The sequence below is a fragment of the Delphinapterus leucas genome, chromosome 19, assembly GCF_059928025.1.
Source record: "Delphinapterus leucas isolate spDelLeu-1000000601 "Yukka" chromosome 19, BTC_Dleu_Yukka2, whole genome shotgun sequence".
Taxonomy (NCBI): Eukaryota; Metazoa; Chordata; class Mammalia; order Artiodactyla; family Monodontidae; genus Delphinapterus; species Delphinapterus leucas.
Window position 1 is genome coordinate 61081526 of NC_143147.1, and position 17057 is coordinate 61098582.

Genomic DNA, 17057 nt, shown 5'->3' on the forward strand with positions numbered 1-17057 from the left:
GCGCTCACCCATCTGCGCCCCTCCTGCCCCTTGCAGACCGACCTGGAAGACGTGACCGACCTCATAGAGATGGGGGAGGAGCTGTCCAACCTGGTCATCAGCGCCATAAAGGAGGCTGAGGAGTACCAGGACTCCTTCGAGCGCTACGCCTACCTGTGGATGGACGACCCCCAGGAGGTCATGAAGAGCTTCCTCATCTATGGCCGCGCCATCAGCCCGGAGGACTGGGACCCCCAGGCCGAGGAGACCCTCCCCAAGATGCCGCCTACCCTCGCCCAGTTCCAGCAGCAGGTGTGTGTGAACCTCACCCACCGGCTTCCTCAACTCCAGAATCCCTGCCATGGAGGGGCACTGGACTTGATTTAAAACTTGGGTGAACATTGTTTTTACGTTTTTATTTATTTATTTATTTATTTTTGGCTGCGTTGGGTCTTCGTTGCTGCACGCGGGCTTTCTCTAATTGCGGCGAGCGGGGGCTACTCTTCGTTGTGGTGCGTGGGCTTATTGCGGTGGCTTCTCTTTGTTGTGGAGCACAGGCTCTAGGCTCGTGGGCTTCAGTAGTTGCAGCACACAGGCTCAGTAGTTGTGGCTCGCGGGCTCTAGAGCGCAGGCTCAGTAGCCGTGGCGCACGGGCTTAGTTGCTCCGCGGCATGTGGGATCTTGCCAGACCAGAGATCGAACCTATGTCCTCTGAATTGGCACACAGATTCTTAACCACTGCGCCACCACGGAAGTCCAGGGTGAACATTTTTTAAATGTAAGTTTTATTACAATTCAAGTATGGAGAGACCAACAGATCAGACGCCTGCTGTGAAAAGAGAGGTTGTGACTCGTGGCTCCCAAGAGGAGGGGGGCACTCCATGCCATGCAGGGCCACGTAGGGCCACACGGGGAGGCACCAGTGTCGGGCAGGAGGCCGAGGGAATGAGGGGAAAGCGTGGCTGAGAGCCTGAACTGTGGTCTTCATGGGGAAGAATGGGCAAGGCAGGGCAAGCAGGCTTAGGATGGGCTAGTTTGGATCATTTCAGTGATTCAGGGGCGTACTGGCTGTCCCGGGTTGTCAGGAACCTGGCCCTGGGGTGATTAGGGCAGGTGGACAGTGGCCTGGAGTGTGAGAGCCCCATAGAGGAGGCGGTTGGGTTGTGAGCTCTGGTTGGTTGTTTGCATATGAAAGGTGTGGTCCGGGGGGGTTTGTCTGCCATCTCTAGGACTTAGCCAGCCAGGGGGCAGGGGCAGTCCCTCCAGGGTCAGCGAGACCCCCAGTACCAGAGCTTCAGTAATATAGAGCATGATGGGAATTCCCTGGCAGTCTGGTGGTTAGGACTCAGAGCTTTCACTGCCATAGCTTGGGTTCGATCTCTGGTCAGGGAACTATGATCCCGCAAGACGTGCAGTGCGGCCAAAAAAACCAGGATATAGGACATGAGAAAACATAGTGAACTTACAAAACTTCACCTCTTTTCCTGAAGCTCAGTGAGGGTGACCCAGCCACAGGGAGATGCACATGGGGTGGGGGGACAGCTGGCTGGTGGAGCTTGAGAGCCCAAGGACGTGCAGCAGCATAGAGAGTTAAGGGATGCCCCATGGGTGCCCGGGACCCCATTCACCCCTTGAAACTTTTGGCCCCTGCTGGCCTTGCTTGATGACGTCCCTTTTTGACAGGCCATCCCGTGTCGGGGATAGACTGCTGGGCCGCAGGGCACCCCGGGGGAGCTGGGAGAAGGAAACTAGTGCCTCGTAAGGGCCTCCCACACACACACATGCTGTGCTGGCCCCAACCCCTGGCCCCGGCAGCCCGACAGGTGAACGGGGTTGTGTCTTCCAGATCAACTCCTATGAGAAGCTGTATGAGGAGGTGTCCAAGCGTGAGGACACCAAGGTGTTCAACGGCTGGCTGCAGTGTGACTGCCGGCCCTTCAAGCAGGCCCTCCTCAACACCACCAAGCGCTGGAGCCTCATGTTCAAGCGGCACCTGAGCAACCACGTGGTCAACAGGTGGGCACCAGGACCGCTGGCCTGACATTGATCATGCCCCAGAGAGCTATGTGCGAGGGGCACCTGCAGGCGGCCTTCCATGAAGTGTCGGTTGGACACCTCCTCCCCCAAACCGGGTGGCTGTTGGGGTGAAGGTCAGGCTCAGAGGCCGGCAGCCCCACGGAGGGTGGGTCCCAGCAGCAAGGTGTCACCTGGCAGGGCGTGGAGGTCCTGGTCCCTCGGTCATTGCTTCTTTACTGAGCACTTACCGTGTCTGGGCAACAGATGCCAAGGAACCCTTCAGGAGCCCTGAGTCGGGCAGGGAAGCCTGGCGTGAAACGTGCCGGTGGTACCTGTGCAGTTACAGGTGGGGTCGGGGCCGGGAGGGGCGTGGAGCCAGGAGAGCGTGTAATCCAGCTCCTCTGTCCGGGAGGCCCAGCAAAGGCTGCCCTGAGACGTGGCTCCATGCGGTACTCACCGACCAGTCGAGTCGGTGAGGCACAGGGGTGCTGGGCAGGCACCCATCACAGGCGGCCTCTCACCCACCAGCCTCGCAGACCTAGAAGCCTTCATGAAAGTCTCCAGGGCGGGCTTGATGAAGCCTCTCAAGGAGGGGGATTATGACGGCCTCGTGGAGGTGATGGGGCATCTGATGAAGGTCAAGGAGAGGCAGACGGCCACCGACAACATGTTTGAGCCCCTGAAGCAGACCATCGAGCTGCTCAAGTCCTATGGGGAGGAGATACCCGAGGAGACGCACGTGAAGCTTCAGGTAAACAGGCCTGGGGGGCCCCCGCTGGGGGAGCTGAAGCTGCGGGCAGGGCCAGAGGAGGGCGGGCTCTTGTGCCGGAGCCTGCAGGCTAGACCTCCTCTTCTAGACATGGAGTCCCCGTGGAATGGCAGGGTGGGAGGACAGGGCTCTCTGGAGACGAGGGGACAGTGAGGCGGCCTCCAGAAGGGGGGAGGGCAGTAGCTCTTCCATTTGATTGGAGTTTCAGTGGATAAAAAGTGCCTTTGAGTCCCACACCTCCTCCTGAGCGCAGTAGGAGCCTGGGCACGAGGGATGGGGGACCAAGAATGGGGTCAGCAGAGACCTGACCGGGTGAGGGCGCCCCAGCAGGGCAGTGGGGCAGCTGCTCTGGGAATCCCCCAACCCAGAAGGCCCGCAGCCGGCCCCGGCCCTGCGTGGGACAGGTGGGCCACAGCAGGGAGGCTGAAGGGGACTTCCAAAAGCCCAGTGCTTTACAGCTAATTCGCAGAGCGCCAGCTGTCGGTGTCAGAGCAGCTGTATGTGCAGCTGGGCTGGGCAGTGGTCGTGCTGAAGCTGGGTCCTGAAGCCACCGCCCAGCCACCCCCCTGGAGTTTGTCTCCTCCCAGACCTGGCTGCCTGCCCTCCTTCTCTGCCCTGGCTCTGGGACTGGTCAAACAGGCCTGACCAGGGGGAGGCACTAACTCCAGCCAGTGCCCGAGACCCCACAGCACAGGGGTGACAGGATTGTGTGTCGATTGTGTGTCGGTGGCCGCCGTGATCTCCGCGGTGATCTCATGCTGCCCAGGCCCTGCTTTAGAGCACGTTGTGTTTTGCCCCAGCTGCCCCGCCCGGGGCTCAGCTAAGGACCAGGATTCGAAGCATTTGTGGCCGGGCCCCAGGGGCTCCAGGGCTATGGACAGGGCGAGCGGTGAGATAAAAATTCTGAAAAACATTTGAGGTGTGTCGCTGCCAACAGACTGTTAGTTAATTGTAGAATAATGTGAAACAATGTCTATTTGTGGGTAAAGAATTTGGGGGCTGGGATTTTTTTCTTTAAAATATTTTATAATAAGTACAATATTTGCCCAAGTGTGGAGAACTTCGAAAATACAAAAATTCGTCTGATTGCTAAAGCCATTCTTGCCATGACAAAATCGTAGAAACGGAGGACAGGTTAGTGGCTGCCCAGGTTGGGGCGGGGGGCGGTGCTGGGTGCAGGTACAAGGAGGTAACACTAGACAGTTCCTTCACCGTGATGGACAGCAAGGTATGTGGATCGCGGCGGGGGTTATGGGACTCTATACATGAGGTAGAATTGCCTAGGACTGCACACGCTCACGATGCATGCACTCACACGCACACACACGCGCATGCATGCACACAACACACGCACACATGGATTCAGCTTAAAACACAGGGTGAAAACCGACAAGTTCCATCACCTGCTAACAGAAACGCCCCAGTGTCGGATGCCGGTTTGGGTATCGAGCCTCCACTTCGTGAGATGCCACCACCAGGGGAGGCTGGGGGCGGGCACACAGGACTCTCTGTGCTATTTTTGCAACTCCCCCTGAGTCTGTAATTATTTCACAGTAGAAAATTTTAAAAAGAGCAGAAAAAGGAGTGGTCCTTGGCCTTTGCCTGTGTAGGAACTGCCGGAGCAGTGGACCAACACCAAGAAGCTGGCCATCCAGGTGAAGCAGAACGTGGCACCCTTGCAGGCCAACGAGGTCAGCATCCTGCGACGGAGGTGCCAGCAGTTCGAGGTACCACGGCCTCGGGGCGGGGCGGGGCGTGGCATGCACCGCAGCTGGGCCCTGGGGCGGGAGCCTGATGGCTTCCACGTGGTCCTCCTGCAGCTCAAGCAGCACGAGTTCAGAGAGAAGTTCAGGCAAGAAGCCCCGTTCAGCTTCAGCGACCCCAACCCCTACAAGTCCCTCAATAAGGTACTTCTGCTCAAGGAGGAGATGGGGTAGTAACTCTGGGGACCCTGATGCTTTCTCATCCTTCCTCAAGCTGTCATTCTCATGAGCCCAGAAACGTGGCCTTGATGGGACTGGGCTCAGGGCCGTACCCGTGTGTGTGCGTGTGTGTGCACATCTGAATATCCTACAAGCCTCACAAACCCACCCTGCGGCTCAGCCCCTCCCTCTCCTAGGTCCCCACGTTCAGCAGTTTGCTGTCCCCTCGGGCTTTGCACTCACCCTGCTCCCTGGCGCCTTCTTCTCCCTGACTCGCCACGTGCAGCTGGTGGCCAAGCCTCACCTGTGTCCCCTGGTTCCCACTGCCCAAGTTCATGGTCAGTGTCCAACGTGCAAGCTCCATGGCCCCGGACCGGGCAGCCCATTCAGGCTAAGGCCCCATGGACTTCCACCTGGCAGGGGCGTTTGGGGTACATGGGGCCTGGGGGGCCCCCAGGAGCACAGCGGGGTACTGCAATGCTCCCGGCACAGTGCTCAGCCCCCACTGTGCCCGGGCCCCAGCCCACACCTCGACCACACTCTGCAGTACCACAGGCGTGAGCGCAAGGGCACCCCAAGATGTCCTTTAGGGCCACCCCACAGTTTCCCTCCCCGAGCCTCTGCTCTTTCCCCTGCTCAGCCTTGAGGCCCACCCTTCCCAGAGGCCAAGATCCTGCCCTCTCTCCATGGGCATTTTCTCAGTCACGCCCCCAGCCCAGAGCAGAGACGCCACCATTCTCTCCTTCGAGCCCCCCGAGCACTTAGCCGTGGATGCAGGCTAGGTTCTTTGAAGAGCTCCCCTGTCAAATCTGTTTAGGAACCACGTCCATTGTGAGAGAGGCCCGCAAGGCAGGGTGCAAACACTCGGGACCCCCCTGTGTACCCAGTCGAGCGTGGTACACACTCCACACCAAAGCTTTCGCAGCTGCCCGCGCTTAGTCGTGTGGCTCAGGACGAACCTTTTTTTCCTCCTCATTGCTTATCTAGATTTTTCTAGTTTTCAAAGCAATCAAGCATTACTTATATACATTTTAATACAATACAAATATATACAGTGAGAGAATGGGGGAGGTTCTGGGAAGTCAGAAAATGTTAGGAGGAAGTCTGGCGTTCATGCAACGTCCATTAAGAGTCAGTCCTCACACCTGAGCTCGCCGAGATGACCCACCCTCCCATCAGAGGAGAAGCTGGGGGCGGGCGGGGAGGCCGCTGCCCTCCCAGCTGGAAAGTTTGCCACCACCCTGTATGCGTGGTGTTGGCTCTGGGCTTCACGGGGACGTGGCGGGGGAGACAGGGAAGGCTCCGCCGAGCGCCGGCACCCTGTTCACCAGCTTCTGCGTGCCCCCAGCAACAAAAGAGCATCGCAGCCATGGAGGGCGTCATGGAGGCTCTGTGCAAATCCGGGAGCCTGTTCGAGGTCACAGTGCCGGACTACAAGCAACTCAAGGCTTGTCACAAAGAGGTCCGCCAGCTGAAGGAGCTCTGGGACATGATCATCATGGTGAGGGGGGCGCCAAGCCTCAGGGGACGGGATTGGGGGGGCTCCACGGGCAGCATCCCAGCACCAAGAGGGGGCGCTCCCGTTATCCTTCCGTAACAGCCGCCTCTGATGGTTGATGGAGGCAAAAAGACGAGTAGGAAGCCTCACTGCTCCTGGTATCAAGGCTGTGTGTCCACAGCGGAGGTGCGCGTGTTCGCTCCCCAGTCTCATCTCTTGGCTCCTGTATTTCCAGAGATATTTTAGCTCTTCTCTCTTTTTATTTTTTATTTCATTTTATTTTATGTTGGAGTATAGTCAATCAAGTGTTGTGTTAGTTTCAGGTGTACAGCAAAGTGGTTCAGTTATACACATACATGTATCTATTCTTTTTTTTGGAGGGGGGGGGCAAGGAATAGCGACTTTATTTGGAAAGCCAGCAGACCGAGAAGATGGCCCACTAGTGTCCCAAAGAACCTTCTTACCCGAGTAGAATTCAGGCTTCTTGTATACTAAAAGGGGAGAGGGTGTGGCTGGTTGTTGCAAACTTCTTGGTGCTGGGATCCTTTGTTCTTGCAGCTGTCCACATAGTTCTGGTCGCAATGTTGACCTCCAACAAGACAAGTGTTATTTTCTGTTCTGCAACTTTTTAATCTCTATATGAATGGAAAAGTGTTATACCTTTAAAGGTCAAGCCCGGGAATATTTCAAGCTATAGGTGATATTCTTTTACAAAGGTGCAGACCCAGTAGGACCATGTATCTATTCTTTTTCATATTCTTTTCCCATTTATCACAGAGTATGGAGAGGAGTTCCCTGTGCTAGACAGTAGCTCCTTGTTGGATATCTTTTTTTATATATATATAGACAATGGCTTAATTTTATTTTTAAAATTTTTTTTGGCCATGCCGCGAGGCATGCAGGATCTTAGTTCCCCAACCAGGGATCGAACCCGTGTCCCCTGTAGTGGAAGCACAGAGTCCCAACCACTGGACCACTAGGGAAGTCCCTGGTTATCTTTTTTTTTTAGAGAAATTAAAGTATTTATTCCATATACAATTTAGGTTTTTTTTAACTTTTTGTTTTATATTGGAGTATAGCCAATTAACAGTGTTGTGAGTTTCAGATACACAGCAAAGCGACTCAGCCATACGTATACAAGTATCCATTTTATTTGTTTTGTTAATATATTTATTTTTGGCTGCGTTGGATCTTCTTTGCTGTGCGCGGGCTTTCTCTAGTTGCGGCGAGCGGGGGCTACTCTTTGTTACGGTGCGCGGGCTTCTCATTGCGGTGGCTTCTCTTGTTGCAGAGCACGGGCTCTAGGTGCGCAGGCTTCAGTATTCGTGGCACTTGGGCTCAGTAGTTGTGCCTCTCGGGCTCTAGAGCGCAGGTTCAGTAGTTGTGGCGCATGGACTTAGTTGCTCCGCAGCATTTGGGATCTTCCCCGACCAGGGCTCAAACCCATGTTCCCTGCATTGGCAGGCGGATTCTTAACCACTGCACCACCAGGGAAGTCCCTACACATATCCATTTTAAATACAGCAGTGTGTACCTGTCAATCCCAAACTCCCAATCTATCCCTCCCCGCTCTTTCCCCCTGGTGACCATGAGTTCGTTCTCTAAGTCTGTGTTAGCTCTTCTCTGTTGTGCTCTTGAACGAACTTCAGAGTCTCTGAAAAATCCTCCTCCCTCCAAAAGAAAACTCTTACAGCTGTAGCTAGAGGTAAATCTACTCCATGAGCGAATCCGGGGAGAATTCCCCTCTTGACAGCCATGTTCACTGTCCCCACCCAGGAGCAGGCTCTGTCTTGTCAGTTATCTTATTTTTTTTATTACATCATAGTGAAATGCTGTAAATGTCTTCATCCTGACCATGCTGAATCTACCTATTTCTCACAGAGAGGGGGAAAAAATCTTTGGAGCCCCAGGCTACCTCACAACCACCCGCAAAGAGAGAGAACCCATTGATGCCTCTCGATGCTTTATTTTTTTCGCAGTTCACTGAATTCAAGCCTCTTGTGCATGAACGACATTACTGAACAGTCGGTGAAGTCAGAGCAGGATGCTGCACTTTCCCTCGATAAACAACACTTAGCGCAGACCCAAGAATACAGGTTACTTTTCCCAGGAGATAACGATAAGCATTTCTGGTCAGGGTGTTGCAAGAAAAATTCCCCAAAACAAACTAGCCAGGACAATTTTATGATAACGGATACAGAGCAGCTTAAACGCACCAGAAAGGGCCATCAATTCCTGTGGGGATTAAGGTTTCGAGTCTTGGGATCTGCAAGGTAACTCTCTTGTAAACACCCCAATTGTTTGTCTTTATCTGACACGGATGTCTGTCAAGACCGTGTCTTTCCACCCCAAGCCTGTCTCAGCAACCTCTGACCCCCTCCAGGACCAGCCCGTCCAGCTTCACAGATGTTCTCAGCCTACCCTGAATTAAAGACTGCAGCTTCACAGGGCTCTGTCTCCACTCTTGGTAGCATTGTCTCCCAGTAGTGCCTGTGTCTTGTTTCATCCTTTCGTGAGTGAAATATCTCCTGGTGTGTTTAATCAGTCAGTATAAGCTAGGTTACTCTGCAGTGACCGACAGCCCTAAAACAAAACAAAACAACAACAACAAAAAACTGTGTGTAGTTAACCACAGACATGTATTTCTCATTCACGCAAAGTCCACACTCCAGTTCCAAGCAACCCTTGGGCAGCTCAGTGCACGCATCCACCATTGCCAAGGCAGACGGAGGGAACTGGGGGCCAGGCGTTGGCAATCCAGTGCTTCTGCCCCCAAGTGTCGGGCATCACCCACATTCCATTGGTCGAGGCAACTGACGTGGCTGCACCAAGAAGTGGGACAGAACTAGATCCTGGTGAGCAGTGACAAGGCCCACGTTTTGCCAAAATATCTCTTAACTGCTGACTTTTAAGTTGAATCTTTTATGATGGAACTGGGTTGTTGGTTTTTTTTCCCCCTTGTATCCACCCACTTTACCAAGCTCTGTCATTAGTTCTCAAGACTCATTGGATTTTGCTTCCTGAGAGCAATGGCAGGAAGGTGGCACAGGTGCCTTCCTGAAGTGTCCCCAGTAGAGGAGACAGCGAGAGTTTCCATCTCAGGTCAACACCAGCATCGGTGACTGGAAGACCACCAAGTGGAAGAATATCAACGTCGAGCAGATGGACGTAGACTGCCAGAAGTTCACCAAGGCCGTGAGGTCCCTGGACAAGGAGGTGAAGGGCTGGGATGCCTTCGTGGGGCTGGACAACACCGTGAAGAACACGATCGCGTCCCTGCGCGCCGTGAGTGAGCTGCAGAACCCTGCCATCCGGAACCGCCACTGGCAGCAGCTCATGCAGGCCACCCAGGTACCGAGCCTCGGGGGAGGAGGGCGCTGCTCCTTGGGGACTCGCTACAGGATGGGCGAGGCTGACGCTGATAAAGCCGGCTTTGAGCATGCTTGGGCTCTGCGCTCAGAGGGGCCCCGCTCTGGGTTGGATGCTCTGCTGTCACCATGTTGAAGTCCTTAATAATTTTTTAACAAGGGACCCCATCATTTTCATTTGCACCAGGCCCCTCAAATTATGCAGCCAGTTCTGGTTGTAAGGTGAATGTCCCCGGGGCTAAGGAAGTTTGGGGCGGAGGAATAGCTGCCCGGGTTCCCCACGCGCCACAGGAACACAGAGTCCTAGCACCCAATTTTTCCCAGGGATATCCCCCAGTGGGGGGTCACTGGCCTTGACACTCACAGAAGGCAAATAGGAACATCCCCACCGTCAGCAAACATTGAACAAAACTCTGTGGAACGGCTACTCTGCAGAGGCCCCACGTAGATGCCAAGGATGCAGAGAGACAGAACACGGGCCCTGCTCTCAGGGAAGCAAAGGAAGAAAGAACAGCGTGGGTCACGGTGTTTGGGACGCCGAATGGGGTGCTCAGGGGTGGTTCTAGGAGCATAGAGTAGGCAGTCACCTCCATGGCGAGGGAAGGGCAGGAACGGCTTCAGGAGCACACGGGATGTGGCCTGGGCCCTGGCGGGGAGAAACAGACGAGCAGAAGGGGTATCCTGAGCGCTGAGACCGCTGGCCAGCAGGCTCGTGTACCCCATCCAGGGCCTGGGAGAGACCCCCAGGCGGTGATCAACAAGCAGCTAAAACGTCCCAGGAACTGGGCATCACCGAGGACTGTTGAGACCCGGGCAGGTATTTTTCCAGCCATGATTGAGAGACACTCGATTTCATCACTTGGTTAAACCAATTTCCATGGCAGGCTTGGAATCGGGGCCTGGAAACGTCTGTCTATGTGACAGCGAGAAGGATTTGAGGACTGGGTGACACCATGAAAACACCTGGTATTGTTACTGGAGTAATAGTACCTGTGACTTGGCCACAACTGTTACTAACACGGCAGGTTCCTGAGGTGGTGGATCAGGTCCTGCGACTGCTGTAACAAAGCCCCACACCGTGGGGGGCTTAAAACCTCAGAAGTGTAGTCTTCCCTGGCTCTGGAGGCCAAAAACCTGAAATCAAGGTGTCGGCAGGACCGTGATCCCTCTGGCAGTCTAGGCGAGGGCCCTTCCCTGCCTCTTCCAGCTTCTGGTGGCCCCAGGTGATCCTTGGCTTGTGGCCGCATCCCTCCAATCCCTGCCTCAGTGGTCACGTGGGCTCTTCTGCATTTCAAATCTCCCTCCCCTTTCTCTGATGAAAATACCTGTCATCGGATTTAGGTTCTGTGCAGTTGATCCAGGACGATTTCATCTCAAGATCCTTAACAGCTGCAAAAACTCTATTTCCAAATAAGGTCACATTCTGAGGTCCAGGTGGACATGAATTTGGGGGGACACTATTCAATCCCCTATCAGTGGATTCTGCTGTTACCAGTTTGACAGGGAGGAGAGGCGAGGCCTGGAGACGTGACTGCCCAAGTCACGGAGCTTCCAACTGCCCCCGCCATGGCCTGGGTTCCTCGCTCGCCTGCCTCTCCATGAAGGACAAAGCTGTCCCTCAACGGGAGAACATGTGACCTTACGTGGAATGTGCCTCTTTTTTTCTTCCCGTAGGTGAAGTTTGAAATGTCAGATGAGACCACCCTGGCGGATTTACTCCAGCTGAACCTACATCAATACGAAGACGAGGTCCAAAACATCGTAGACAAGGCTGTGAAAGAGTCTGGCATGGAAAAGGTAGCCTTTGTTGACAGCAAAGTGCGTTTTGTAGGGGATGATGCTGAACCCGACCCACCTGCCTAACCCTACTGAACTCTCCTCCCCTACGAATCACCCTCACTTGTGGTCCATCCTGCCTCGGCCTTCTGAGAAGCTGAAGGGGGGGCGGGGGCAGGAGGGCCGGCCGTCACCCAGTACCCGGGGCAGTTCCAGGACACACGGAAAGTCTGGCTGACTCCTTTGCGATTCAAACCTCTCTCCTCACCTGTTTTTTGAGTTTGAGTTGTCACATTTTGGCTTTCTTTTTTTTAACAAACGTATTGAGCTCTAAATCACATACCGTACCATTCACCCATTTAAAGTGTACAATTCAATGGCTTTTAGCATATTTACAGATATGTGCAACCATCACATATCACATATTAGAATTAGTCAATTTTAGAACATTTTTGTCTCCTCAAAAAGCAATGAAACCCAGACGCTTTAGCTGTGACCCCCCCCATCTTCTCATACCCCCCACCCCAGCTCTAAGCAACCACGAGCCCACTTTCTGTTTCTATAGGTTTGCCTTTTCTGGACATTTCATATAAAGGGAAACATATACTATGTGGGCTTCAGTGTCTGGCTTCTTTCACTAAGCATGTTTTCAAGTTTCCTTCATGTTGTAGCATGTGCCTGAGCTTCATTCTTTCGTGTGGCCAAATAATATTTCATTATACGAATACACCACATTTTGTTGATCTGTTCATCCATTGAGGGACATCTGGGTGGTTTCCATCTGTTGGCCATTGTAAATAACATTGGCATGAACATTTTGGCTTTCTGAAAAGCGCCTCCTTTCTGAAGGGGTTCCTTCCATGTCCTAGGAAACTCTGGGTCCTTTTCAGCCCCTCATGCCAGACACTTGCTGACCCGATTTCTGTTCCCCCAAAAGGTGCTGAAAACCCTGGATAGTACCTGGTCCACCATGGAGTTTGAGCACAGGCAGCACCCGCGGACAGGCACCATGATGCTCAAGACGGATGAGGTGCTGGTGGAGACGCTGGAGGACAGCCAGGTGCAGCTGCAGAACCTGATGACGTCCAGGTACCTGTCCCACTTCCTGAAGGAGGTGACGAGCTGGCAGCAGAAACTGTCCGCTGCGGACTCGGTCATCTCCATCTGGTTCGAGGTCCAGAGAACCTGGAGCCACCTGGAGAGCATCTTCATTGGTTCCAAAGACATCCGCGCCCAGCTGCCGGAGGACTCCAAACGCTTTGATGACATCGACCAGGAGTTCAAGGTGAGCACAGCTCTCTCGCTCCTGCCTGGGCACTTTCGGAAATGGCTCCGTTGGAGAAAACAGGGCTCCTGATGCCGTGGCGGCCCCTTTCTCTTCCCAGGCCTTGATGGAGGAGGCGGTGAAAACACCCAACGTGGTCGAAGCCACCAACAAACCTGGTCTCTATAACAAACTTGAGAACCTGAAGAAGAGGTGGGTCCCACACTGTCCAGGGGAGGGGCTTCACTGTGGCAGAAACCCGAGTCATGTGCCCCTTGCTGGCCAGGACGGGGAAAGCCCCAGGTTGTGGGTTAACACATCCCCTTCCTCAGAGTGCGAGCTCTCAGGCCACATCCTGCCACGCCGGCCACAGGGCGGGCCTTCAGCCTCAGAAGAAGCATTGACTGCAGAGATTAAACTATACCCTATCATACCTGGGGACACCCACCAGGTCAGGGGCTGGCAGAGAACAAGTGTGGAAGATTTGAATCAAACTGGGGCTGTGAACAGCCTGGGCGTCTCCGGGGCTGTCCGTCTAGCGCTTGGAAGGATGGGCTGGAAAAGACCCTCTGTCGAGCAGGACTCAGCAGGCTTGTTTCCTCCCCCAAGGTTGGCCGTGTGTGAAAAGGCCCTGGCCGAATATTTAGAGACAAAAAGACTTGCTTTCCCAAGGTTCTACTTCGTCTCCTCAGCCGACCTCCTGGACATTCTCTCCAATGGAAATGACCCCGTGGAGGTGGGTGGGCCCCTGGCATTGTGAAGAGAGGCCGACCTCAGGTGCGGCCTCCAGGCTCCAGGCAGGTCCCGGCTTGGCTCCATGTCCGGGTGGCCCTGGGATGTTGGAGGAGTGTCCACAGGTGTCCCTGTGGCATTTCCACGAGGTCTTCCACACCTGAAACCACCCAGGGGCTGGGCCATGACAGAAAGACCTGGGACTGGTCTCAGACCCTGCCCTTCCCTCCCCGAGCCTCATCCGCATCCTCTGGAAAATGGGTGAGATGCCCGTTTCTGAGAGACACGCCCGCTCATCCTAATAAATCCCAGGCGCCAGGAAGAAAAGGTCCCTTGAGGTTCCTCTTCTAAAAGAGAGGAGGGTTAGCTACCCCGGCGAAGGAAAGCGACTGTCTTATTTTAATCATGAAGTTCCAGACGCACAAGAAGGCAGCCACAGGGTGGCCCACAATTTAGGTTCTGAGCGTCTGACCTAGGGACGCGGGTCCCATGCCCGGGACAGAACCGTCTCAAGGAAAAGAAATCTTCAGGAACAGACATTCGGAAGGTTCCGCCTGAGACCAGTTTTTGCCATTTGTTGGCTAAGTGCGTTCAGTCAACATCCCAGAGGCGAGGTGGGGGCGGCAGGTATAAGCCAAAAAAAAAAAAAAGATGCTTAAAACCGCCCGAGGAAGACCCAGGCTGCATGTCTCCTGCCTTTGAACCCCTTGGCTGCAAAATCCAGTGATCCCCCCGCCCAATCCAGGTGAGCCGCCACCTGTCCAAGCTCTTCGACAGCCTGTGTAAACTGAAGTTCCGCCTCGACGCCGACGGGAAGCCGCTCAGGTTTGGCCTGGGCATGTACAGCAAGGAGGACGAGTACGTGGACTTTGACCGGGAATGTGACCTCTCGGGGCAGGTGCGTGCGTGTGCGGAGGGACGCCCCCGCCCCAACCCAGGACGACAGTGCAGCGTGTACAGGGCCACACGGCCTCAGACAGGCTGTCACCCCCAGCCTGGGACCACCCCTCTCTCCTTCCCTCTGCCTCTCAGAACAAATGCTTAAGGGGCTTCTCTATAGAATTTCCAGCACAGCCTTACCTGCACAGTATGAGGTGCATTGTGAGAAAAAGAAAGAAGAGAAAGGAGGGGACGGAGGGGGAGAAAAGGTTTATTAATGCCATTGAGTCTTTATTATTTTATTTATTATTATTAATGCCAAGGGGTTAGTGTTAGCGGCACCTGCCCCCCTCTTTGAAGGGGGCCACACACACCTGAACCAGCCAGTTCTCATTCCTGCCCAGCGTAAGGGGCTTTACTGCTTTGATTTAGCAGAGGGGTCCCTTTACCTTGGGCAGCCCGGCCCCCTTTCCAGCTTCCCCCCACCCCAGGAGGCTGCTCCCTTCTGCTGACAGCAAGCTTCCCGGCTGCCCTCCACGCCCCCCCTCCCCCAATCTCTTTGCCCAAGTATTGATCAAGCCTCCGAATCGATCTTGACCTTAGCCTAAGCGAAATGTAATTCAGAGGTAGGTCAGCTTGGGGGGTAAAAACCTCACGCAAGAAAACCCGAGCTCCCACAACTTGAATTCGGAGAACCTGGCCAGATGGGGTTGGCAGGCCGGTGGCAGGATCCAGTCCTCAGTTCGTTCAGATGCTTCCCACACGTGACTACTTACAGACATAACCACGAACTACAGCGAGCTCTGCCGGCACTGTCGTTGTAGTTTAAAAGAAAAACCAGCCCAACTATCTCATTTGGGTATGTCCCCCCCAGTTGCAGTCAGCTGACGTTTCGTATTTTAAGATACACAAAGGCTCATCAGCAAGTTTGTCCACATGACGGCGTAAGACCCTGAGACGACGCACCTGGGGAGCTAGTGGGGGCTCCACTAGTAAGGGACACGGGGCAGCGGGGCTGGGGGACAGGCCCCGCGTCTCTGCACATGAGCACCACTTCATAGGGTCAGACATAGACTGTCTTCTCCTCTTGACTTTCCTCTGGTTTCCCCTCCCTTCTCTGTGTAGAAACAGTTAATGCCCACGATGCCCAATGCAACCAGTTGTGCGGGGACAGCTGGGCTTGCTGACCACATTTTTCAAGCTGGTCATTCTTACTGCTCTGAAAACCTGGGTGTTCCTACCCCTGGGATGATAAGGAGGAGGATGACAAATGGTCATTTAATTTTTAAATGACAAAGCAAGCCGTCGGAATGAGCTGTGCTCACCCCTCTCTGGTCCCTGTGGCTCCGTCCCCAGGTGGAGGTCTGGCTGAACCGGGTGTTGGACAGGATGTGCGCCACACTCCGCCACGAGATCCCGGAAGCCGTGGTGACTTACGAGGAGAAGCCAAGGGAGCAGTGGATCTTTGACTACCCCGCCCAGGTCTGAGGCTGGGTGGACGGAGCTCACCTGTCCTGGGTTAGCCACAGTGGGTGGAGAACAGCCACCTTACTGATGTGCACTCTTCTGTCACGCTGAGAACAACGCTTATGTTGGCGGGGGGCCGGGGGCCGCTCTGTTTTCAGATTGCGCTCTCGTGCACCCAGATCTGGTGGACAACCGAGGTGGGCCTGGCGTTTGCCAGGCTGGAGGAAGGCTACGAAAACGCCATCAAAGATTACAACAAGAAGCAGGTGTGTGCCCCCATCCCATGTCCATCCAAAGCTCCTTGCTCTGAGGTGCCCCCTTGTGCCACTGCCATTTCTGTGGGTCAAAAGCAACCAAATACTGGTACCCCCCAACATCCTTCTGCCCAAGAGTAACCGCTTTAGAAGTACATGACTTTAATTCTTTCTCTTTTTTTAAAAAAATTTTATTTATTTATTTATTTATTTATTTATTTATTTATTTATTTATTTATTTTTGGCTGTGTTGGGTCTTCGTTTCTGTGCGAGGGCTTTCTCTAGCTGCGGCAAGTGGGGGCCCCTTTTGATTTAACTTTTTAAAAGATTCTTGGTTAGAAATTTAGAAACTAAAGATAATTTTTAAAATAAAAACCCCACCACCCATATATAACCCCGTCAACAAATTCTTATCTAACATTCTAATCTTTTTGTGTGCATATAATCGATTCCTAGGCAAAAATATATAAACTGTCCACACAGCTTTAAAATCCTGGTTTTACGTAACGTCCGCCGTCTTTCACGGCATCCGATCTTCTTCTACACCATTTTTAGTGGCTCCTTGATATTCCATGGGGGGGCCTGTTCCCCAGCGTTCCCCACCCCCAGTTGGCGGATAGCGAGAGCTTCTTTCTGTGTCTCGTTGTTGTGAACAAGAGCACGGGGGTCTTCCCTACCCAACCGTGGGGGACCCCCCCAGCCCGGAGTCCGCCCCGCGATGGGTGTCCCAGCCGAGGCGCCTTCGCTCCTGCAGATCAGTCAGCTGAACGCGCTCATCACCCTGCTCGTCGGAAACCTCAACGCCGGGGACAGGACGAAGATCATGACCATCTGTACCATCGACGTCCACGCCCGGGATGTGGTCGCCAAGATGATCACCGCCAAGGCACGGGCGCCGGGAAGGGCCGGGAACCCCGCGGGGGGCTGGTGCCTGGGACTCCCGCGCACGCCCCCATCCCAGTTATTGCTGCTTCCTCCTGGCTTGAGGGAGGCGGGCGACACTACTCCGGGCAGTGGCTACTGCCTCCTTCATCCCTTGTCTCGGCCCTGGTAAGCGACTGGACAAGCGGCCCGATCAGGGGTGCCCACGGTTCAGCGAGACTCAGTGGTGCACGGAGTTAGGCTTGACGTGG

The 17057-nt window shown here is 54.3% G+C and overlaps 1 protein-coding gene across 1 annotated transcript in view; it reads left to right on the top strand.

The window, feature by feature from the left end:
• DNAH17 (dynein axonemal heavy chain 17) overlaps nt 1-17057 on the top strand; it is a 175593-nt gene that overhangs the window by 94324 nt on the left and 64212 nt on the right. Inside the window, exons 23-37 of the mRNA XM_089901595.1 lie at nt 37-291; nt 1826-1995; nt 2524-2746; nt 4375-4491; nt 4585-4671; nt 6035-6187; nt 9287-9535; nt 11227-11349; nt 12266-12613; nt 12714-12805; nt 13202-13328; nt 14070-14222; nt 15560-15685; nt 15829-15936; nt 16679-16816. Coding sequence (XP_089757721.1) covers nt 37-291; nt 1826-1995; nt 2524-2746; nt 4375-4491; nt 4585-4671; nt 6035-6187; nt 9287-9535; nt 11227-11349; nt 12266-12613; nt 12714-12805; nt 13202-13328; nt 14070-14222; nt 15560-15685; nt 15829-15936; nt 16679-16816 — 2469 coding nt within the window. The remainder of the gene's footprint in view (nt 1-36; nt 292-1825; nt 1996-2523; nt 2747-4374; nt 4492-4584; nt 4672-6034; nt 6188-9286; nt 9536-11226; nt 11350-12265; nt 12614-12713; nt 12806-13201; nt 13329-14069; nt 14223-15559; nt 15686-15828; nt 15937-16678; nt 16817-17057) is intronic.